The 16,760-nt window shown below is 41.3% G+C and overlaps 1 protein-coding gene across 4 annotated transcripts in view; it reads right to left on the reverse strand.

The window, feature by feature from the left end:
* The window catches only part of ATXN10 (ataxin 10), a 229,583-nt gene that overhangs the window by 121,909 nt on the left and 90,914 nt on the right, over window positions 1-16,760 (reverse strand). For all 4 annotated transcript variants that reach the window (XR_003547215.1, XM_006164634.3, XM_006164633.3 and 1 more), the window contains exons 5-7: window positions 15,602-15,698; window positions 11,748-11,906; window positions 5,336-5,416 (exon numbers count right to left, since the gene is read on the reverse strand). Coding sequence is in view for 3 of the 4 variants with exons in the window: in XM_006164634.3 (XP_006164696.1) it covers window positions 5,336-5,416; window positions 11,748-11,906; window positions 15,602-15,698 (337 nt within the window). In the remaining variant the exon portion in view is untranslated. The remainder of the gene's footprint in view (window positions 1-5,335; window positions 5,417-11,747; window positions 11,907-15,601; window positions 15,699-16,760) is intronic.

Genomic DNA, 16,760 nt, shown 5'->3' on the forward strand with positions numbered 1-16,760 from the left:
CTCTCTCTTGTCTTTCTGGCAAGTGCATGTACCCTATGGCAAAAAATCTTAGGGGGAAAAAAAAAAGTAGAGATCTTCTAGGGCTCATATGGTGACTGAATTAGTAGTATGTACAAGGTGCTTAGAACAATCCATGACTTATATTTAAAAAGCTATGTACGGAGCCAGCAGGTCGCATGGTGGTTAAGGCACTGGACTCCCACCTGGCTGACTGTGGTTTGAGTCCCAGACCTGGCAGCTTGCTTTCTTACTTTCCCTCTGTCTCTCTGTTTGTCTCTGGTGAGCATACATGCCCTATAGCAAATTAAAAAATAATAACAACAATAAATAAAATTAAATAATTTTTTTTAAAAAGTTATGTATAAGTTTGTTAAAGAAGGGGACCAGATGTTGGTGTAATGTCTATATCACCATTACATGGACTCCCATGTAGTCGACCACAGTTCGAGTCCTGGACCCGGTAGCTTAAACTCATGCTGGGCACATGTGCTTGCATGCCCAAGATCCCAAGAGAAGAAGGGATTACGGTGTGGCCATCCCCTCTGGGGGGTGTTTTCTCACTTTCTGTCTCTGTCTTTCTTTTTCTGGTGAGCGCATGTACCCTATAACAAAAACCTCTCCAAAAAAAAAAGTTCATTGAAGTACATTTTAATGTTCTTACTGATAATGTATGCATAGTAAAAGCAATTAATACCAATAGGACAAAATGCAGAACAAAAATTGTGTTCTTAAAGAAACATTTTTTAGATTGTTAAGATGTGGTCAATTAAAAGATAAATTTCTGACCTACCATATAACTGTCACATAAGCAAGCATTGTGAAAAGAACACAATCTTATCCTGGAACACCACCTTAATAGCTCATTCCTAGAAGGGCTGTAAGTTAATATTAGGCCAGTGGGAAAGGCATGACATATCTTTGAATGTTTTCCATGCAAAAATGGGTCATGACTTTCCCCACGACCTGCTATTTGGTGCTTAAGGACCGCAGCCCCTTCCCCTGCTTCACACCCCAGGGACAGCTTTGCTGTGCTTCTCTGGAGTTCAAACCTTCTGTTGGCCTCAGACACAAAGGCATCTGTCTGCTGTCCCCCCAAAATGTCAGAGAGTTAAAAACTGTTTTTGACTGACATGCTTATCACAGTTACCTACATGACAAAATGAAACAAGAAAGCAGTATCCCTCTCTCTTTTTTTTTTTTAAAGGAGTCTTTGCCTTAAGACATGTGTTCACAGGAGAGAGAAAGACAGATGGTGAGAGGGAATGTGAGAAATCGCTCCCCACAATGACTGTGGCCACACCACAATCCCTCCTCATGCACACAGCGTGACTTTCAAGTCACCAGGTCCGGGACTCAAACCGCAATTGGCCATGTGGAAGTCCAGTGACATAACCACCATGCCATCTGCTGGTCCCAGTATCCCTTTCTTGAACACCAGTGTGTTGGGCAACTCTGGGGTTCTCAGCATTCAGCACACCGCAGAAACTCAGGGAGTTTCAATCTAATAAAAAGTAATTAAGGTATGCTAGGTCTCCCCAGGAGCAAATTATCAACAGGTACTTTCATTTAGTATGCTCTAAATTTTTTGATCAATAAAAAATTTGCACCACATAATATACATAATTTATAACCTACTACTGTCAAACTAGATATTAAATAATAACAAGGCTTAATTCCTTTTTAATTGTTTTTTAGATAATGAATAAATGTCAGTGGAGGTTCTAGTAGCTTCTTGCATACTCCACAGGCTCTTCCTGCACACCCGATCCCGGAGGGTCCTGATCTAGGAGACCACTCTAAAGTGATGGCTGGTCACCAAATCAAGGACAGGAACAGAGAGCGGCAGCACCGCTGAGCAGTCAGGACGCTCCGCAAGTGACTGGAACCCGTCCTCCATGTCATCCCAGCCTGCCCCTGCCCTAGCAGCTCCTCGGCACATTTCCAGGAAGTGAGCAGCACAAACCTTCAAAGTCACTGTTTGACGAGTGAACCAGGAGCAGAGCTAGGTATAGCCAACCTGAAGGTGCAATTCAAGAAGCAATGGTCTGAAAAAGAAGAAAAGTTGGAGACCTACGCCTCCTGATTTCACAGTTATATATAAAGCTGTAGCAATCAGAGTAGCGTAGTCCTGGGTAGTCGGAAAAGTCGTGATGCATTTTTCTATTAGTTTGTTGGGAAAGTCGTGACACATGTTTGCACTTTCCCGACGACACAACAGTAGCATACAGGCAGACATTCAGAACAGAGGAACAGAACAGAGAGCACAGAAATCAATCCTCACGTATACGATCCAAAGATTTTTGACCAGGATGCCAACACTATTCAATGGGGTAATAGTCTTATATACAAAATTTAACTCAAAATGCACCAAAGACTTGGGAACCAGCAGTTAGCGTAATGGCTATGTCGCTGGACTCCCACGTAGTCGACCGCAGTTCGTGTCCCGGACCCGGTGGCTTAAAACTCACGCCGGGCACGTGTGCGTGCGTGCCCAAGATCCCGAGAGGAGAAGGGAGGAGAAGGGATTGTGGCGTGACCATCCCCTCTGGGGGGGTGATTTCTCGCTTTCTGTCTCTATGTCTCTCTCTGTTTGTCTGGTGAGCACACGCGCCCTATAGTGAAAAAAACCTCTCCAAAAAAAAAAAAAAAATGCACCAAAGACTCAAAAGTGAGGCCAAAACTATAAAACTCAGAAAAAAAAATTGGGTAAAAACTAGGTATGACAGTTTTTATGCCACTTGGTTATAACCTCAAAGGCACAAGCAAAAAAGGGAAAAATCAACATTGGAGTACATGAAAATAAAAAACTCATACATCAAAAGATACAACCAACAAACTTAAATGGAAACTCACAGAATAGGAAAATATATTTATAAATCATATATCTGATAAGGAATTACTATGTAGAATATATCAAGAACTCCTAAAATTCAACAATAAAGCCAACACCTGATTCAAAAATGGGCAAAGGACTTAAATTATAAGAAGACAAACAAATGGCCAAGAAATTCATGAAAAGGTGCTCAACATCACTAGACATCTGGGAAACGCAAATCTAAATTACAATGAAATATCACCTCATACTCGTTAGGATGGTTAATATAATATAGAGAGAAGTTGTGGTAAGGGTATGGAGAAACTGGAGCCCTTGTGTATTGTAGAGAAAAGTGAGAAAGTAACAAGTGGCACAGCTGCTGTAAAAGCAGTGTGGCAGTCCTCCAAAAGAGCTAAAAATAAAATTATAGTATTATCCAGTAATTCCACTTCCGGTTTTGTATTAAAAAAAAAAAAAATCAAAGACAGGGTCTCCAAGATTTATTGTACAGAACCACGTCGTGGCAGCTGCCTTATCCATGACAGCTAAAAGGTGAAAATGACTCAAGTATCTCCCAACAGATCCGGATGGAAAATGTGGTATGCCCAAAGAATATAGTATTCTCTGACCTTAACAGGGAAGGAAATTCTGCAATATGTTACAAAATAAGAAACCTTAAGGATATTATGCTAAATGAAATAAGCTAGTCACACACACACAAAAATACTATATGAGTGAGTTCGGATTTTTAAAATTCATAGAGACAGAAAGTAGAATGACGGTTGCCAGGGGCTGTGGAGGAGGGGAGAGGACACTAGTGCAGAATGGGTACAGGGCTTCAGTTGTCCCAGATGAAAAGTCCAGGAGAGTGTTTTGCATGACAGCGTGAACACACTCGACACTGCTGAGTTGGGCTGATACACTGTATTATTTGTGCTTTACCCAGTATTTGTTAAAAGGCTATTATTGTCAAAGTCCACCCAAATGTGATATAAAGGTGGATACAGAGCGATCAACAGAGAGAATGAACTACAAGACAATGAGATGTATAATTGATGCGGCTTACTGACCAGTATAAATTGGGAAGTTGAGAAGGAGTGAAGGGTAGCTTTGAGGTTTTCCAACTCAGTAGATGCTATTACATTAATCAGTCTAGCCAATGGGGTAAGAAAATTCACTTATTCACTCATCTTTACCTAAAAACACTTTTTTTTTTTTTTTTTTTTTGAGTTTCTTCTATGTGGCAAACCCTGTTTGGAAATGCAAATACCAGAAAATAAAAGCAATCAGATCAAATCCTACAGTTTGAGTCCTGGACCGGCAACTTGAAACTCACACTAGGCACATGTGCGTCCGCGCATGCATGCGTGCCAGCCTAAAATACTGAGAGAATGGTGGAGAAGGGACTGTGGCACGGCCATCCCCCTTGGGGGTGATTTCTTGCTTTCTGTGAGAGCGAGCATATGCGCCCTATAGCAAAAATCTAACCAAATAAAAACACTACAAAAGAGTGAATAAAACGTCACTATTGGAACCTAAATGCAGTCATGCATCACTTAACTGTGAGAGCATGTTCTGAGAAATGCACTGTCAGGAGCTTTCATCCTTGTGCGAACATCACAGAGCAGACTCACACAATCTGAGATGGTGCAGCCCACGACACAACCAGGCTCTGTGGCCTAAGCTACTGCTCCCCCAGGACTGCCACTGTCTATGTGTCTGCCACTGACTCAAACACTGTTATGTAGCTCTACATAACAACTCCAACCCCAATTTTATACACTGTGACATAATTTTTAAAAATCATACTTTTAAAGTTTTTGGTATTTAGATCTGTGATTCCTAAATAAATTTTGTTATTTTCCTAAGGCCACATTTCTAATAAAGTTAAGAAACATACATGCTACTGGAATGGAAAATGTGCTGCAAGTTATTTTACTCAATCCCCTTATTTCGCAAGATAAGAAACTGAACCTGAACAAGATGAAAAACCTGACTACATTATGCCATGAGTTACCATCACAGTAGGGCACACTGCCAAGGCCTCGGCACTCCTGGGTCACTGTTCTTCCGACTCCACCAGGTGTGAGATCTTACACAGCTATCAACTTCGTCTAGTCTAATTCTCTTAGAAAACTACAACCTAGCAGCGTGCACCTCAAACCATCAGGGCGATATGAACAAATGAGCACATCTCAAACACACAACTACAATATGAAGTTGTATAAATTACTATTATAAAATCAAAGTACAAGCTTAACATTTGGTTCTTGACGTTTTCTGAAAAACGCCTTTCCTGAATCATGGCGCCATCACGGACCCTGCCGCCCTGTGTAGATGGCCGCTTGCGGTTGGCTAGGCTGTAATCTTGGCCAGCCAATCGAAAACCATCACTGACGCAGAGACCTGTATTTAGAGTTTCTGTGCCAACTGAGAAGCCACACAGCTTTCCAGCCGTGTGTGCAGGGTACTCTATGTCAAATGCTAAGTACTCAAAACCACACTGGGCTTTGGGCTTACCTTTCTTGATTGCTCAGTTTGGCATACATGGCTTCTATCAATTCTGGGCTTTTCAGAAAGTGGTCTGTAATAATCAAGAACCTAAGGAAAAAAAGGGGAAGGAGAAAAGTTTGGTTACTAGAAACAGTGAAACACACATGGCCTTTTCTACTTTATAGATATATCCTACACCTAAATGTACTTACGTTTTTATAAATTTCTCATTTGCTATAATAGTAAATGTTTTTAAAAGTCCACATACTATTTTTTCTATTCATACTAAGAGAACATTTCAAATTATTTTTCTCCAATTTTACTTTTGAAAAAAATAGTGAAATATTTCAAACTGCTTGAGAAAAGAAAATTCTTTACTACAGTTTATCAGAAAATGAAATTTAGCTACAATTTCACATATAAACAGAAGACATACTAAGCTGTTTTAGTCAGAAGCTTAGTGCTGTAATTAAACATCCAAATGGACATGTCACACTTCCATTTAAACACATGCCAACAACAGCGATGGAGCCTGACTTGATGATCCACTCCCTAAGAGTTCTCAAGTTACCAAGAAAACATCCTCACTGTCAAGCAATGCACTCATCTGAATTTAGAGATCAACTTATGGAAACCCTGAGGCAAAGATTATAGGCATATTTCTTCAAAGTACCACTGTGACATCTAAAAAGATTGAATAGTATTATTAATTAATTCTGAATCACATTTACCAGAGGGCATCTGAGGGGGAAAGATTTAAGAACTAAAGAATACAGCGTTTATAACCAATGCTCGGTAACAAGAGTAGACTATAACATACATGTATATACACACACACAGACACACACACACAGACACGGTTCATTTAACCACTTGCTACCAAATCAAATAGTCTGTCTCTTAGTATGAACGTCAAATGAAGCATATTCTACCAGAACACATTGTCGCTTCAAATAAAACCAAAAACCAAAATCTAAATATGTATTTATTTCTTCTACCTTTAACATAGCTGATCAACACTTTGATATAAAATAATCATTAATATTTTAAAATTTCTAACAACAGTCTTATCAACCTAGGTAGGTCATCAAACTCTAACAATAGAAATGCTTGCATTTGAAGTGGAGTACACAAACAAAACTGGGAGCTAAGGGCTTGTTCATAACTCTGAACTTGGAACTCCAAACATTCCCCCTAACAGCATTCATTCGAAACCACAATATTACAAGTACTGCGCTAGGGGCTAGGTCACAGGCCATCAGCAAGCCGTATGTGGGCCGGTGATTACAGAAGAACGTGTGAAGTGCGACATACAGACACACACCGTGGATTACAGAAACAACCAAGTGTCCCCGCAGTGGGCGGGGAGAGGGGATGATGAACGGAGCACAAGAAGAGAGATCAAAGAGCTTAGAGGAGATGCTCTGCGAGTCTATAAGAAAAGGGGTGGAGAAAGCAGAGAATTAGACGGGACAAAAAAAGGACTTAGAAAAAAACAGCACAGAGGAGAGGAGAGCAGTGTGTTAAGGATACTACAAGCGATAAAACACTAGTGGGACTTCAAGGAGGGCTCCGGACCACAAACGAATGTCCCCAAGCCAGGACTGCGGCTGGCAAGTAGCCCTCAGCTGTCAAGTCCTCGGCTGTCTCAAGTGAAGGGACAGCCGTCACAATCAAGGTTTGAGTTGGCCGAAGACTGATGTGACTGGTAGCCATACCTCCTTTCATGATACTGGAATTAATGCTCTTTCTTTCTTTGTTCTTGATCAATTTTGTTTATATTTTGAAAGAACCAACTCTGGCCTCTGTTCATTTTCCCCGTGATTCTTCTGCCTCCTACCTCATCGATCCCTGCATCGTCTTTCAGTACTTTCCGTGCAGTCAGGACCTGCTGTGCTCTGTTTTGTCCGCCATAAACTGGAACCTCACCGCCACTGACTTCAGACCTCTCTCCCCTGCTAAGTAAGCATTCAAAGCCATAAACTCTCCTCCAAGTGCTGCTTTCACTTTATCTTGCAAATCTCGCTATGTTATACTTTAGCTCAAAATATTTCCTAATTTGTCTTATGATTTCTTTGATAAATCAATTATTCAGATGTGTTAATTTGTAAAAGTTTAGAATTCTCTTAGATATCTGTTACAGCTTTCTAATTTAAGCTCATTATGGTAGAACATACTCTATATGATTTCTTTTTTTAAAAATTATTTTATTTAACTTTATTTTTTCATTCATTTATTTATTTCAATTTGACCAGAGAGGGATAGAGTGAGAGAGAGAGAGAGAAAGCTGACAGGTCCAGGACTTGAACTGCAGTCAGCCATGTGGGAGTCCAGCACCCTTAACCACTAAGCCACCTGCTGGCCCCAAAACATACTCTATATGATTTCAATCTCTTACAGATTAACTGAGATTTCTTGCAGCCTTCCTACCTGGGTGGACATGGCACCTGCTAGAGGCAGGGAAAAAAGAAGATATGAGGTCTGGAAGGGCTGAGGGCATGGTCTCTAAGCATCACTCACATGAAAGTGGCTTCCTGCCACTGTACGACCAAGATCATCTACATCTGCACTGACACCCACGGGCCCTATCCAAGGCTGCAAAGCAGCTGCTAAAACCTCCAATGGCCCAGTCGCAGTGGCAAAGTGGATGCACAACACTCCACAGTGCTGGAAACCATACGCAAGGCTGCAGATCAGGTCCTGAGATGATCCGTACACGCCAGGCATACACATGCTCCCAATCCTGCTGGCTGGAGGGATCGGGCAGGGGAGATCATGGTGCAAGACTCTGGTAAGGGGGCTTCTCTCATCTGTGCACAGGAAATAAACCAAGAAACAAACATATCTCCAGGTCCAGCCTGGTGGTACAGTCAGTAACTAGCTGAACTGCAGTGCTAGAGGCCATGTGGCCAACCACGGGTCTGGGTCCTCAGGTGAGCTGGGAACCACACATTCAAGGGCATGCACGTGCCTAGGATCCTGAAGAGCTGGAAGACTGGGGGCAGGGGGTCACAGAGTGATGAGACCCTGTAGAGGGTGCTTTGCATGCTGTCTTTCACACATGAATACAGTCTGTATCAGAGATAAGAAAAGATCTCCACTTGCCACTTCTACTTCAGGGCATCGTGGAATGACAACTGGCCTTCCCATCTAGAACTGGACAAACATACAAACAATAGTTTCCAGACAATGGGTCACAGTCCAAGTTAGGTTGCAGGAATAAAAGGCACTATAGGAAAGGTCTTCTTAAGTAAACAGAAAATTCTAATAAACGCTCAATAAATGTGACTTGATCAATATGCTTATAAAATCCATAAGAACTTAAACTGCAAAACTGAGACAATCAGTGCAAGAAGTTCTAAATGCTAGAATGTGTGCAAAGAAGTAAAAACTGAAGTGAAAAAGACTTCCACGAATGGGGCAGGGAGTATGCAGGGAACAGGGCAAGGACAAAGGGACAGGAAGAAAGGGCACAGCTGCAACAGCACTTGTCAGTAGGACCACCTGCATCATCTGAAACAGAGGAGAGGGCCCACACTGTAACCTCTACAGCAACATAAACCCCAAGTGAATCAAATGCTTAAAACACCACAAGTGAAAGCACACATATGAGCCAGCCGGTGCCGTGGTGGTGAAGGCGGTGGGGTCCCACATGGCTAACAGCACAACTCAAGTCTCAGACCTAGAGGCTTGAAAAACCCACTGTGCATGTGTAAATGTGTGCCTAAAATCCCAAAAGGAGAATGGAGGAGAAGAAAATGCAAAGTGACCATTGCCCATGGGAGGTGCTTTCTTGCTTTTTCTCTTTCTGCTTCTCCTGGGTAAGCACACATCCTCTGGTGAATTAAAATAGTAATCATAATAAAGAAATAATACAAGGGAGCAGAGGGCGTAGTGGTTAAGGTGCTGGACTCCCACATGGCCAATCATAGTTCTAGTTCCAGCCTTGGAGGCTTGAAACTCACACCGTGTGTGTACACATGCCCGAATTCCCAAGAGGAAAAATGGAGGAGAAGGGACTGCAGAGTGGCCCTCCCCCTGCCCTGGGGAGGGGGTGATATCTAGCTTTCCGTTCCTGTCTCTCAGGTGAGCACACATACCCTATAGCAAAAATCTCTTAAAAAAGAAATAACAATACTGGAAGAAAATCTTGGTAGAGAAAAGGCCTTTATCCCTACCAAAAATCCAGAAGACAAAAAAAAAAAAAAAAAAAAAAAAATTTAATAGAAAAATTTATCGACCAAAAAATCAAAAACTGGAAGCCAGCAGGTGGCATGGCAGTTAAGATGGCTGGATCCTACATGGCCAACTGTGTGGTTTGAGTCCCGGACCCAATGGCCTGAAAAAACACTGGGCAGATGTATGTATATGCATGCCCAAAATCCCAAGAGAATGGAGAAGGGACTGTGGCATGATTATCCCCCTGGGGGGAGCGGGGATGATTTCTTGCTTTCTCTCTCTTATCTCTGTCTCTCACCAGTGAGTGCATATGCCCTACAGCAAAAACAAAAATAAATAAATAAATAAAGTACCATGAGCAAAGTCAAAAGAGAAAACACTGAGAAAAATATACTTTATTTTATACAAAGAACTAATATCTATAATCTAGAAAATACTCCTATATGTTGACAAGGAAAAGGCCAAAATGCCAACAACTAAGTGGGTAAAGAAAATGAGAATGAACATAAAAGGAAAAAAAAATTCTTCAACATGTAAGAAGACAAAGTACAAGAAAAAACCAAACGGGGACACCACCATTTTAAGCCTTAGCAGAACCGGCAAACCAAAACCTTGACAGGATCCTACTTACACTGTTGGGCAGCAACGTGGGAAAAGGGAGTACGTGTTAGTAGGTCTACGAAGGACAACTGGGAAGCGTCTGTCAGAACTGTAAAGACGCATTCCCCCGGAGCTGGTGGCTGCACTCGCACCTGCCCAAGTACAGTATGACATGCGTATGGGAAAGGCTAGCCACTGCTGCGTTTCACAGTAGTGCAATTGTAAACAACCTGGATGTCCATCAATAAGAGACTAAGTACATCTTGGCATAACCACAAATTGCTAGATTAAAAGATGAGAAAAGGCCCTGCGTCTATGTTCCAGGATCTCCTGAACACACTGGCACAAGCCTATGTGTGTCCACGACCAGGCCGGCTGAGACTGGGGGTGAGTCAAGGCCTGGGGGACCTGTCAAGGGTGCCTGCCAGCAGCCAAAACTGAGGAATTCATAGCTCACCTTTACAATGCAGGTCTCCTCTCAGAAAATGGATAATTTTTGTAACACTAGACACGACACAAATGGATCAGTCTTCGAGGTCGGCATGACTTCCAGTCCTACCTCCACTGTATGCTAGCGTACGACCTCAGTCAAGCTGCTCGCCTTACAGGAGTCTCAGGACTCAACCACACGCATGGCATACTATCATCTGCGAGATGGCAATTAAGTGAAAAGGGAGTCACATACCAAGCACCCATCACATCACGGGATGAGCGCAAGGTGGCCCTATCTTCCCTCTACTCTGTCATTCTGTACTGAACACCACCAACTCCCTCCTAACCCGCCAGTGCACATTTACTGAGCTGTCAGATTTAGATGAACTCAAAATAGAACCCTTGGATTCATCCAGGGTTATCTGAGAACATGAAAACATTGTTCACACCTACAAACAAGAGGAACATTTTTGGAAAGACATTATCCCAATAATTCAAACCAAGTAGTGCCAAAGACTTTCTCACCCACGCTTTCCTGTATCTCTAGTAAACCCACAAAAGGGCCCTCAGTTATTGAAATCTTACATATGTCCTTCTCTAGCAAAAAGAAAAGATAATAAACCCATGAATTCTAAGACGATGTAGTCTGGTGGTTTTGTCAGCTATTTTGTAATGTTGGGGAGAAGGGGGGGAAGGATGTTTTCTTCCATCTTCAGGGATAAGTTTATATTTAACAGTGAACAACAACAACTTTGTTGGAAGCCCCTGGATGTTCTGCAATCCTGCTGTTCATTTACCAAATGCGTAGTCCCTCGAACACAATCGGAAGTGCTCGGCGCTGGACTGCAGCAGGTGTCCGGAAGCCACTGTGACTTCAGTCCTTTCTGCCTATTCCAGCTAGTGGCTACTTTAACTGGAGCTGTTCTGAAGTAGATTTTGTACTTACCCCTTTAAAACCTTTTGCTCTTTATTCCATGCTGCTGAAATATAAACCTAAGCTACCTAACAAAGAAAACAGGATTCAACGACAGAAAAATCACCTCATAAGGTGACTCTAACAATTCATCTTGCTGTGCTACAGTTTTCAAAGTCACAATAATATTTTCATATTCCAACTTGTTTGTGTGCAAATGGAATTACCAGCATTCAAATTTTTACTTAAAACCTCAACAAGGGAAATGACCTCCCAGGAGTCCTTAAGCAATTAAAATTCTAACAAAATACCCACGGCCATTCTGAGTCGGGCTGCTTTTGGTGAGCTGCTATGACATCAATTGCAATGTTCAGGTTTTCTTCCAGATCTTTCATCCTTTCAGGACTCAGTGATGTGAACAAAATCATTGAAGAGTAGGCAACAATTTTTTTGTCTGAATGATTTAAGCAAGACCTAAACAAAGAAACGAGACTGTAAGCCTAATTTAGCAACACAATAAAATATGATCATCATGCATAAATATTAAACCCATTAGCAAATTCAGTTCGCACTACTGTTTTGGAGAACTTGAAGAATTATAACACTTTGAAACAAGTCCATTATTTACTGTAAAAATGGGAAATATAAAATTAGTCACAAGGAAAAGTATCCAATATTAAATCTGCAGCTGAATTAGGACTCGAATGAAAAAAAAAAAATGATTACATTTATAAAGCATTAAAATGTTCACTCTTGGTGCTGGCCCCGTAGTGCAGCACTTAAGCACTGTACAATTGGAGCCAGAGTGCAAATGGCCGACTGCTAAGGCTAGGATTTGTGTTGAAAACCATGCCAAACCTGGGTGTGCCCATGCCCCAAATCCTGATGAGATGGAAAACGAAGGAAAAATGAACTGCCTCATGACCACACCCCACTAGGGTGCTTCCTCTCTCTTATCAATGTATGTGCCCCCTGGCAATTAAAAAAAAAAGTTCATTCTTGTTAGAAAATCAACAACAACAACCAAAAAAGATACTATGCTGATTACAGACATTCCTTTAACAGTTATGAGGGACAGAACATCTAAAGGATGGAGCGCGCAGTGACAAGAAACAGAATCTGGAGTCGAGAGCCTCAGTATGACCCCTAGCTCACCCACCTGTCAGCTACCCGACATTAGGACAGTTATTAATGTATCGATTATCAATTATGTCATGGGTCATACACTATGGCAGGACTTTTTCTGCATTCACATTTCTTCATGCTCTTCTGAAGAAGGTATTAGCGGTATATTACAGATAAAGAATCTGCTCACTTCGCCTGGCCAACAGCACAAAGCCAGTAAGTATATGCCAGAACAGAAACGTAAGCTGAGCTGTATCAGTCTCATAAGAAAATGTGAAGCCACACAGCCTCTTTCAGGATGTTTTCTGACATAAACGTGAAACACAAGTCCTTTCCCAATTACTCACAGGACTTGTATGAAGTTCACGTGAGATCATGTAATGGTACCACGTAAACTGCTAAGACTTCTCTGCCTGCCCTACACTTATTTAAGGACCTCTCCTTAGTTTTTCTATCACGCCCCAAGTTCACCCTGTTTTAGTTCTTCGACTGCACTGCATGTGCCTGTTCCTTTAATCTGTGAGAGTAATGGATCTAAGTGACCGCTGTATTCCAGACACCTAGTGCAATACTTAGCAGATCCTAGGTACCCAACATATTTTAACTAACTAAATTCTGAAAAGAAAGTAATGTCTATTTCTATAGCTTGAATCTCATAATTCTTTGATCCCGTCTAAGCTCAGTAACTATCAATCGTAAGGTTAACAGACCTGTATGTCTATTATATACCCTCAACTCTATAATTTTCTGCAGGAACGTGAGCGATAGACTTTCAGCTAGAAGGGAATTAAGAGTCCATCTGACCCTAACACCATACTTCACAGATCAGCCCAGAACCCTGCACAGCCAGAGAGCAGACAGAATACAGGCAACATCATATCTACAGAGGGTGTAGGCTTTGGACCCACAGAGCAGCACTGGGTTCACATCCTAGCTGTGCTGTTTGCCAGCAGTAAGCGTCAGATCCCTCTGTTGTCCAAATGGGGACATCACCACCTACCCTGCAGGGAGAAGATACAAAGAATGCCCAGCTCGGGTCATTTACACAACAGCCGCTGCTCTGCTGTTTTCATATTGCAACCTCGAGTCACCCCACCCACTGGCACCAGAACCTGGATTAGAAGCCAGGCCACCTGCTCCAAGACAGTGTCTTTGCTCCTACCTGCTCACCTTCCACCTCGATCCTCATATCCTATGAAGTAGCAGAACTAGCTTTAGAAAGAAGTAGTAGATCACCAGGAAGAGTGCTAGACCAACAGGCTGGTAACCCACTTCTCACAGGGGTAGACAGACTGATTGTCTACATCACATCTTGGTAAGGGAACTGGCTCTCCACAGCCTAACACAGATAAGCAAACTCACGCCTCGATCTGGCAATGGCTGGTTATTTAACCACAGTTTACAGTGAGAGAGGGCTGGTTATCTGCTTTTCACAGTGCTACTCAAACTGATTATCTCCATGTTGGTAAAGGGACTGCTCACTCACCTCTTACACTAAAAACAAACTGGTTATCTACTTCTTACAGGCATAAACAGACTGTCCACATTTTAGACGGAAAAGCAGGCTAGTTATATCCACTTGTTATTCATTCCTTACAAGATAACAGACTGGTTACCCAAATCTTATATTGATAAACAGGCTGATTTTCCATTTTGTACATGAAGAAACAGAATGGTTAAATACTTAATGCTAATAAAAGGACTGGTTTTCCACATGCTACACTTAGAAAAGAACTAGTTGTTCACTTCTTACACGGATAAAAGAGCCAGTTTTCCACTCCTACACTGAGCAATGAGCAGTCTACTTTTCACAGCGATAAACAACCTGGTTATCTACATTTTACACTGACAAAGGACTAAATATTGATTTTTTTATAATAATAAGCAGGTTAATTATCCATTCCTTACACTGATTTAAAAAAACTAGTCATTCACGTCTTATACTGATTAATTTAATGATATTTGTATAATTCTATCTCTTATGATAATGTCTATCTTCTACACAGATAAACAGACGTATTATCTACAACTTACACTCATAAACAAACTGGCCGTCTACTTCTCAGACAGACAGATGAACTAGTTACCCCTTCTTAAACAGATTAAGTGGGCTTCCTACACAGTTCTTAGACAGAGGAGCAGACTGGTCATCTATATCCTACTCTCATCAGCAGATTCCCACACCTTACCCTGAGAAATGGACTGGGTTTTACTGATTACCCAGTTCTTATAATTCTCCGTATCTACCAAAACAAATAGCACTGTGTTGAGCATCAAAGAACTATTTCATAAATTTTAAATGAAAAACAAATTCAGTGCCCCTATTTTGAGGTATATTTTGGTGCTTTATGTTTAATTTTGTCTCATAAATTTCAATGTCCTTAACAACAGTCCTCTGTCCCATGTTCTTAAAAGTAAACTGGAGCACAATCAGGGCATAAATGTGAAGTGCTCAGATGCTCAGTGACTGTTCAGACATGTACATACCTATGTGACCTCACCCTGAGCAAGGTAGAGAACACTTCCAAATCCAGGAGTCCCTCTTGAGCCCTTTTCCAGCTAGTACAGACCCACTACACCCCCCAAGAACAATTACTGCCCTGAACTTTTTTTTTTTAATTTTTTTGTAGTCCTCTTAGATACTCCATCTTTTCACATTCTTTTTTTTTTTTTTTAAAAAAGGGGTTTTTGCTATAGGGCACGTGTGCTCACCAGAAAGACAGAGAGAGACAGAGAGATAGAAAGCGAGAAATCACCCCCCAAGGAGGATGGCCATACTGCAATCTCTTCTCCTCCATTCTCCTCTCAGGATCTTGGGCACGCACGTGTATGTGCCCAGCATGAGTTTAAGCCACCGGGTCCGGGACTCAAACCACGGTCGACTACATGGGAGTTCAGCAACATAGCCATTACGCCAACTGCTGGTCCCACTACCCTGAACTTAAGGCCATAGGTTAGCATTTCCTGTTTTTGAATTTTTTAGAGGTAGAATGAAGTAAGCACCATCTTTTAGAAGTTAGAAAAATCATTATCAATATACTCACAAAAAGAGCTCTGGAAAAGCATGTGCCCAAACAATAGACTGGGAGTCTTCGTTCCGTGAGGCAATGTTACCCAAAAACTGCAGGCCACAGCGAAAAGCTGAGAGTACGTAATAATGAAAAAGAAACAGAATTAAACACAGTGAATAAATTACATCATAATAAGAAATATTCCCATGCTGTTAAATAGAAAGTTTCTGTTTGCTTCTTCGAATATAAAGTTCTCTCTCCACGATGAAACTTTGAACATGACATCAATATGCCTGACCAAAAAACAATACACTCTGTACAAAGTCCATTAGCCTATTAAAATGATTACACAAACATATGTGTCTATAATTACACTGGAATATGTATGTTCCAATTAAAAGACAGTTTCACTTAGGCTGGATTTCTTTAAGCTCTGACTATATGCTATTTAAAAGACATATCTAAAACATAAAGTTACAGAAATGTTGAAAGTAAAAGAATGGTAAAAAGATATGCCAGGCAAGCATCAGCCAAAAAAAGGAAATCACGGACCACTTAAAATCACATAATAGGGCCAGAAATGCAACCTGTGGGTTAAGAGAGCCAGATCCCATATGGATGACTGTGGTCCAAATTCCAACCCCAGCAGCTTGAAAAACACACTGGGTGCTTACGTGTGCCTTAAATCCTGATAAGGTGGAGAAATGGAGGAAGGGATTACAGTGCAACTAAGCCCCGCTGGGGGATGATTTCTCATTCTCCCTCTCTCCCTCTCTCCCTCTGGCCAGTACAAGCACCCTCTGACCCACATACACACACACACACACAAAACACAGACATACTAAACCTTAACACAAAAAGTATCATTTGAACATTTTCTTCTAAGTCATTATAGAATAATTTAATTTACCAGAAAGATACAATTTTAAAGTGAAATGCACCTAATAAGATGACTTCGAATATACACACAAGAAAATCTGACAAGAGTATAAGGAGAACAACTCACAATTAAAATACATCTTTCTCAGTCACTTACAAAGCAAGCATTTTAACTATTTGAATAAGAATTAATAACAACCAATTGAAATATTTAATATAAATAAATATTTATTTCACCAAAGAAAGCTGAATTAATATTGACCAAAATCCAGAATACTAACACCACCAACTGCTGGCAAGGTATGGAGCCACA

This window comes from Tupaia chinensis, unplaced genomic scaffold (assembly GCF_000334495.1).
Source record: "Tupaia chinensis unplaced genomic scaffold, TupChi_1.0 Scaffold143651_1, whole genome shotgun sequence".
Lineage (NCBI taxonomy): Eukaryota > Metazoa > Chordata > Mammalia > Scandentia > Tupaiidae > Tupaia > Tupaia belangeri.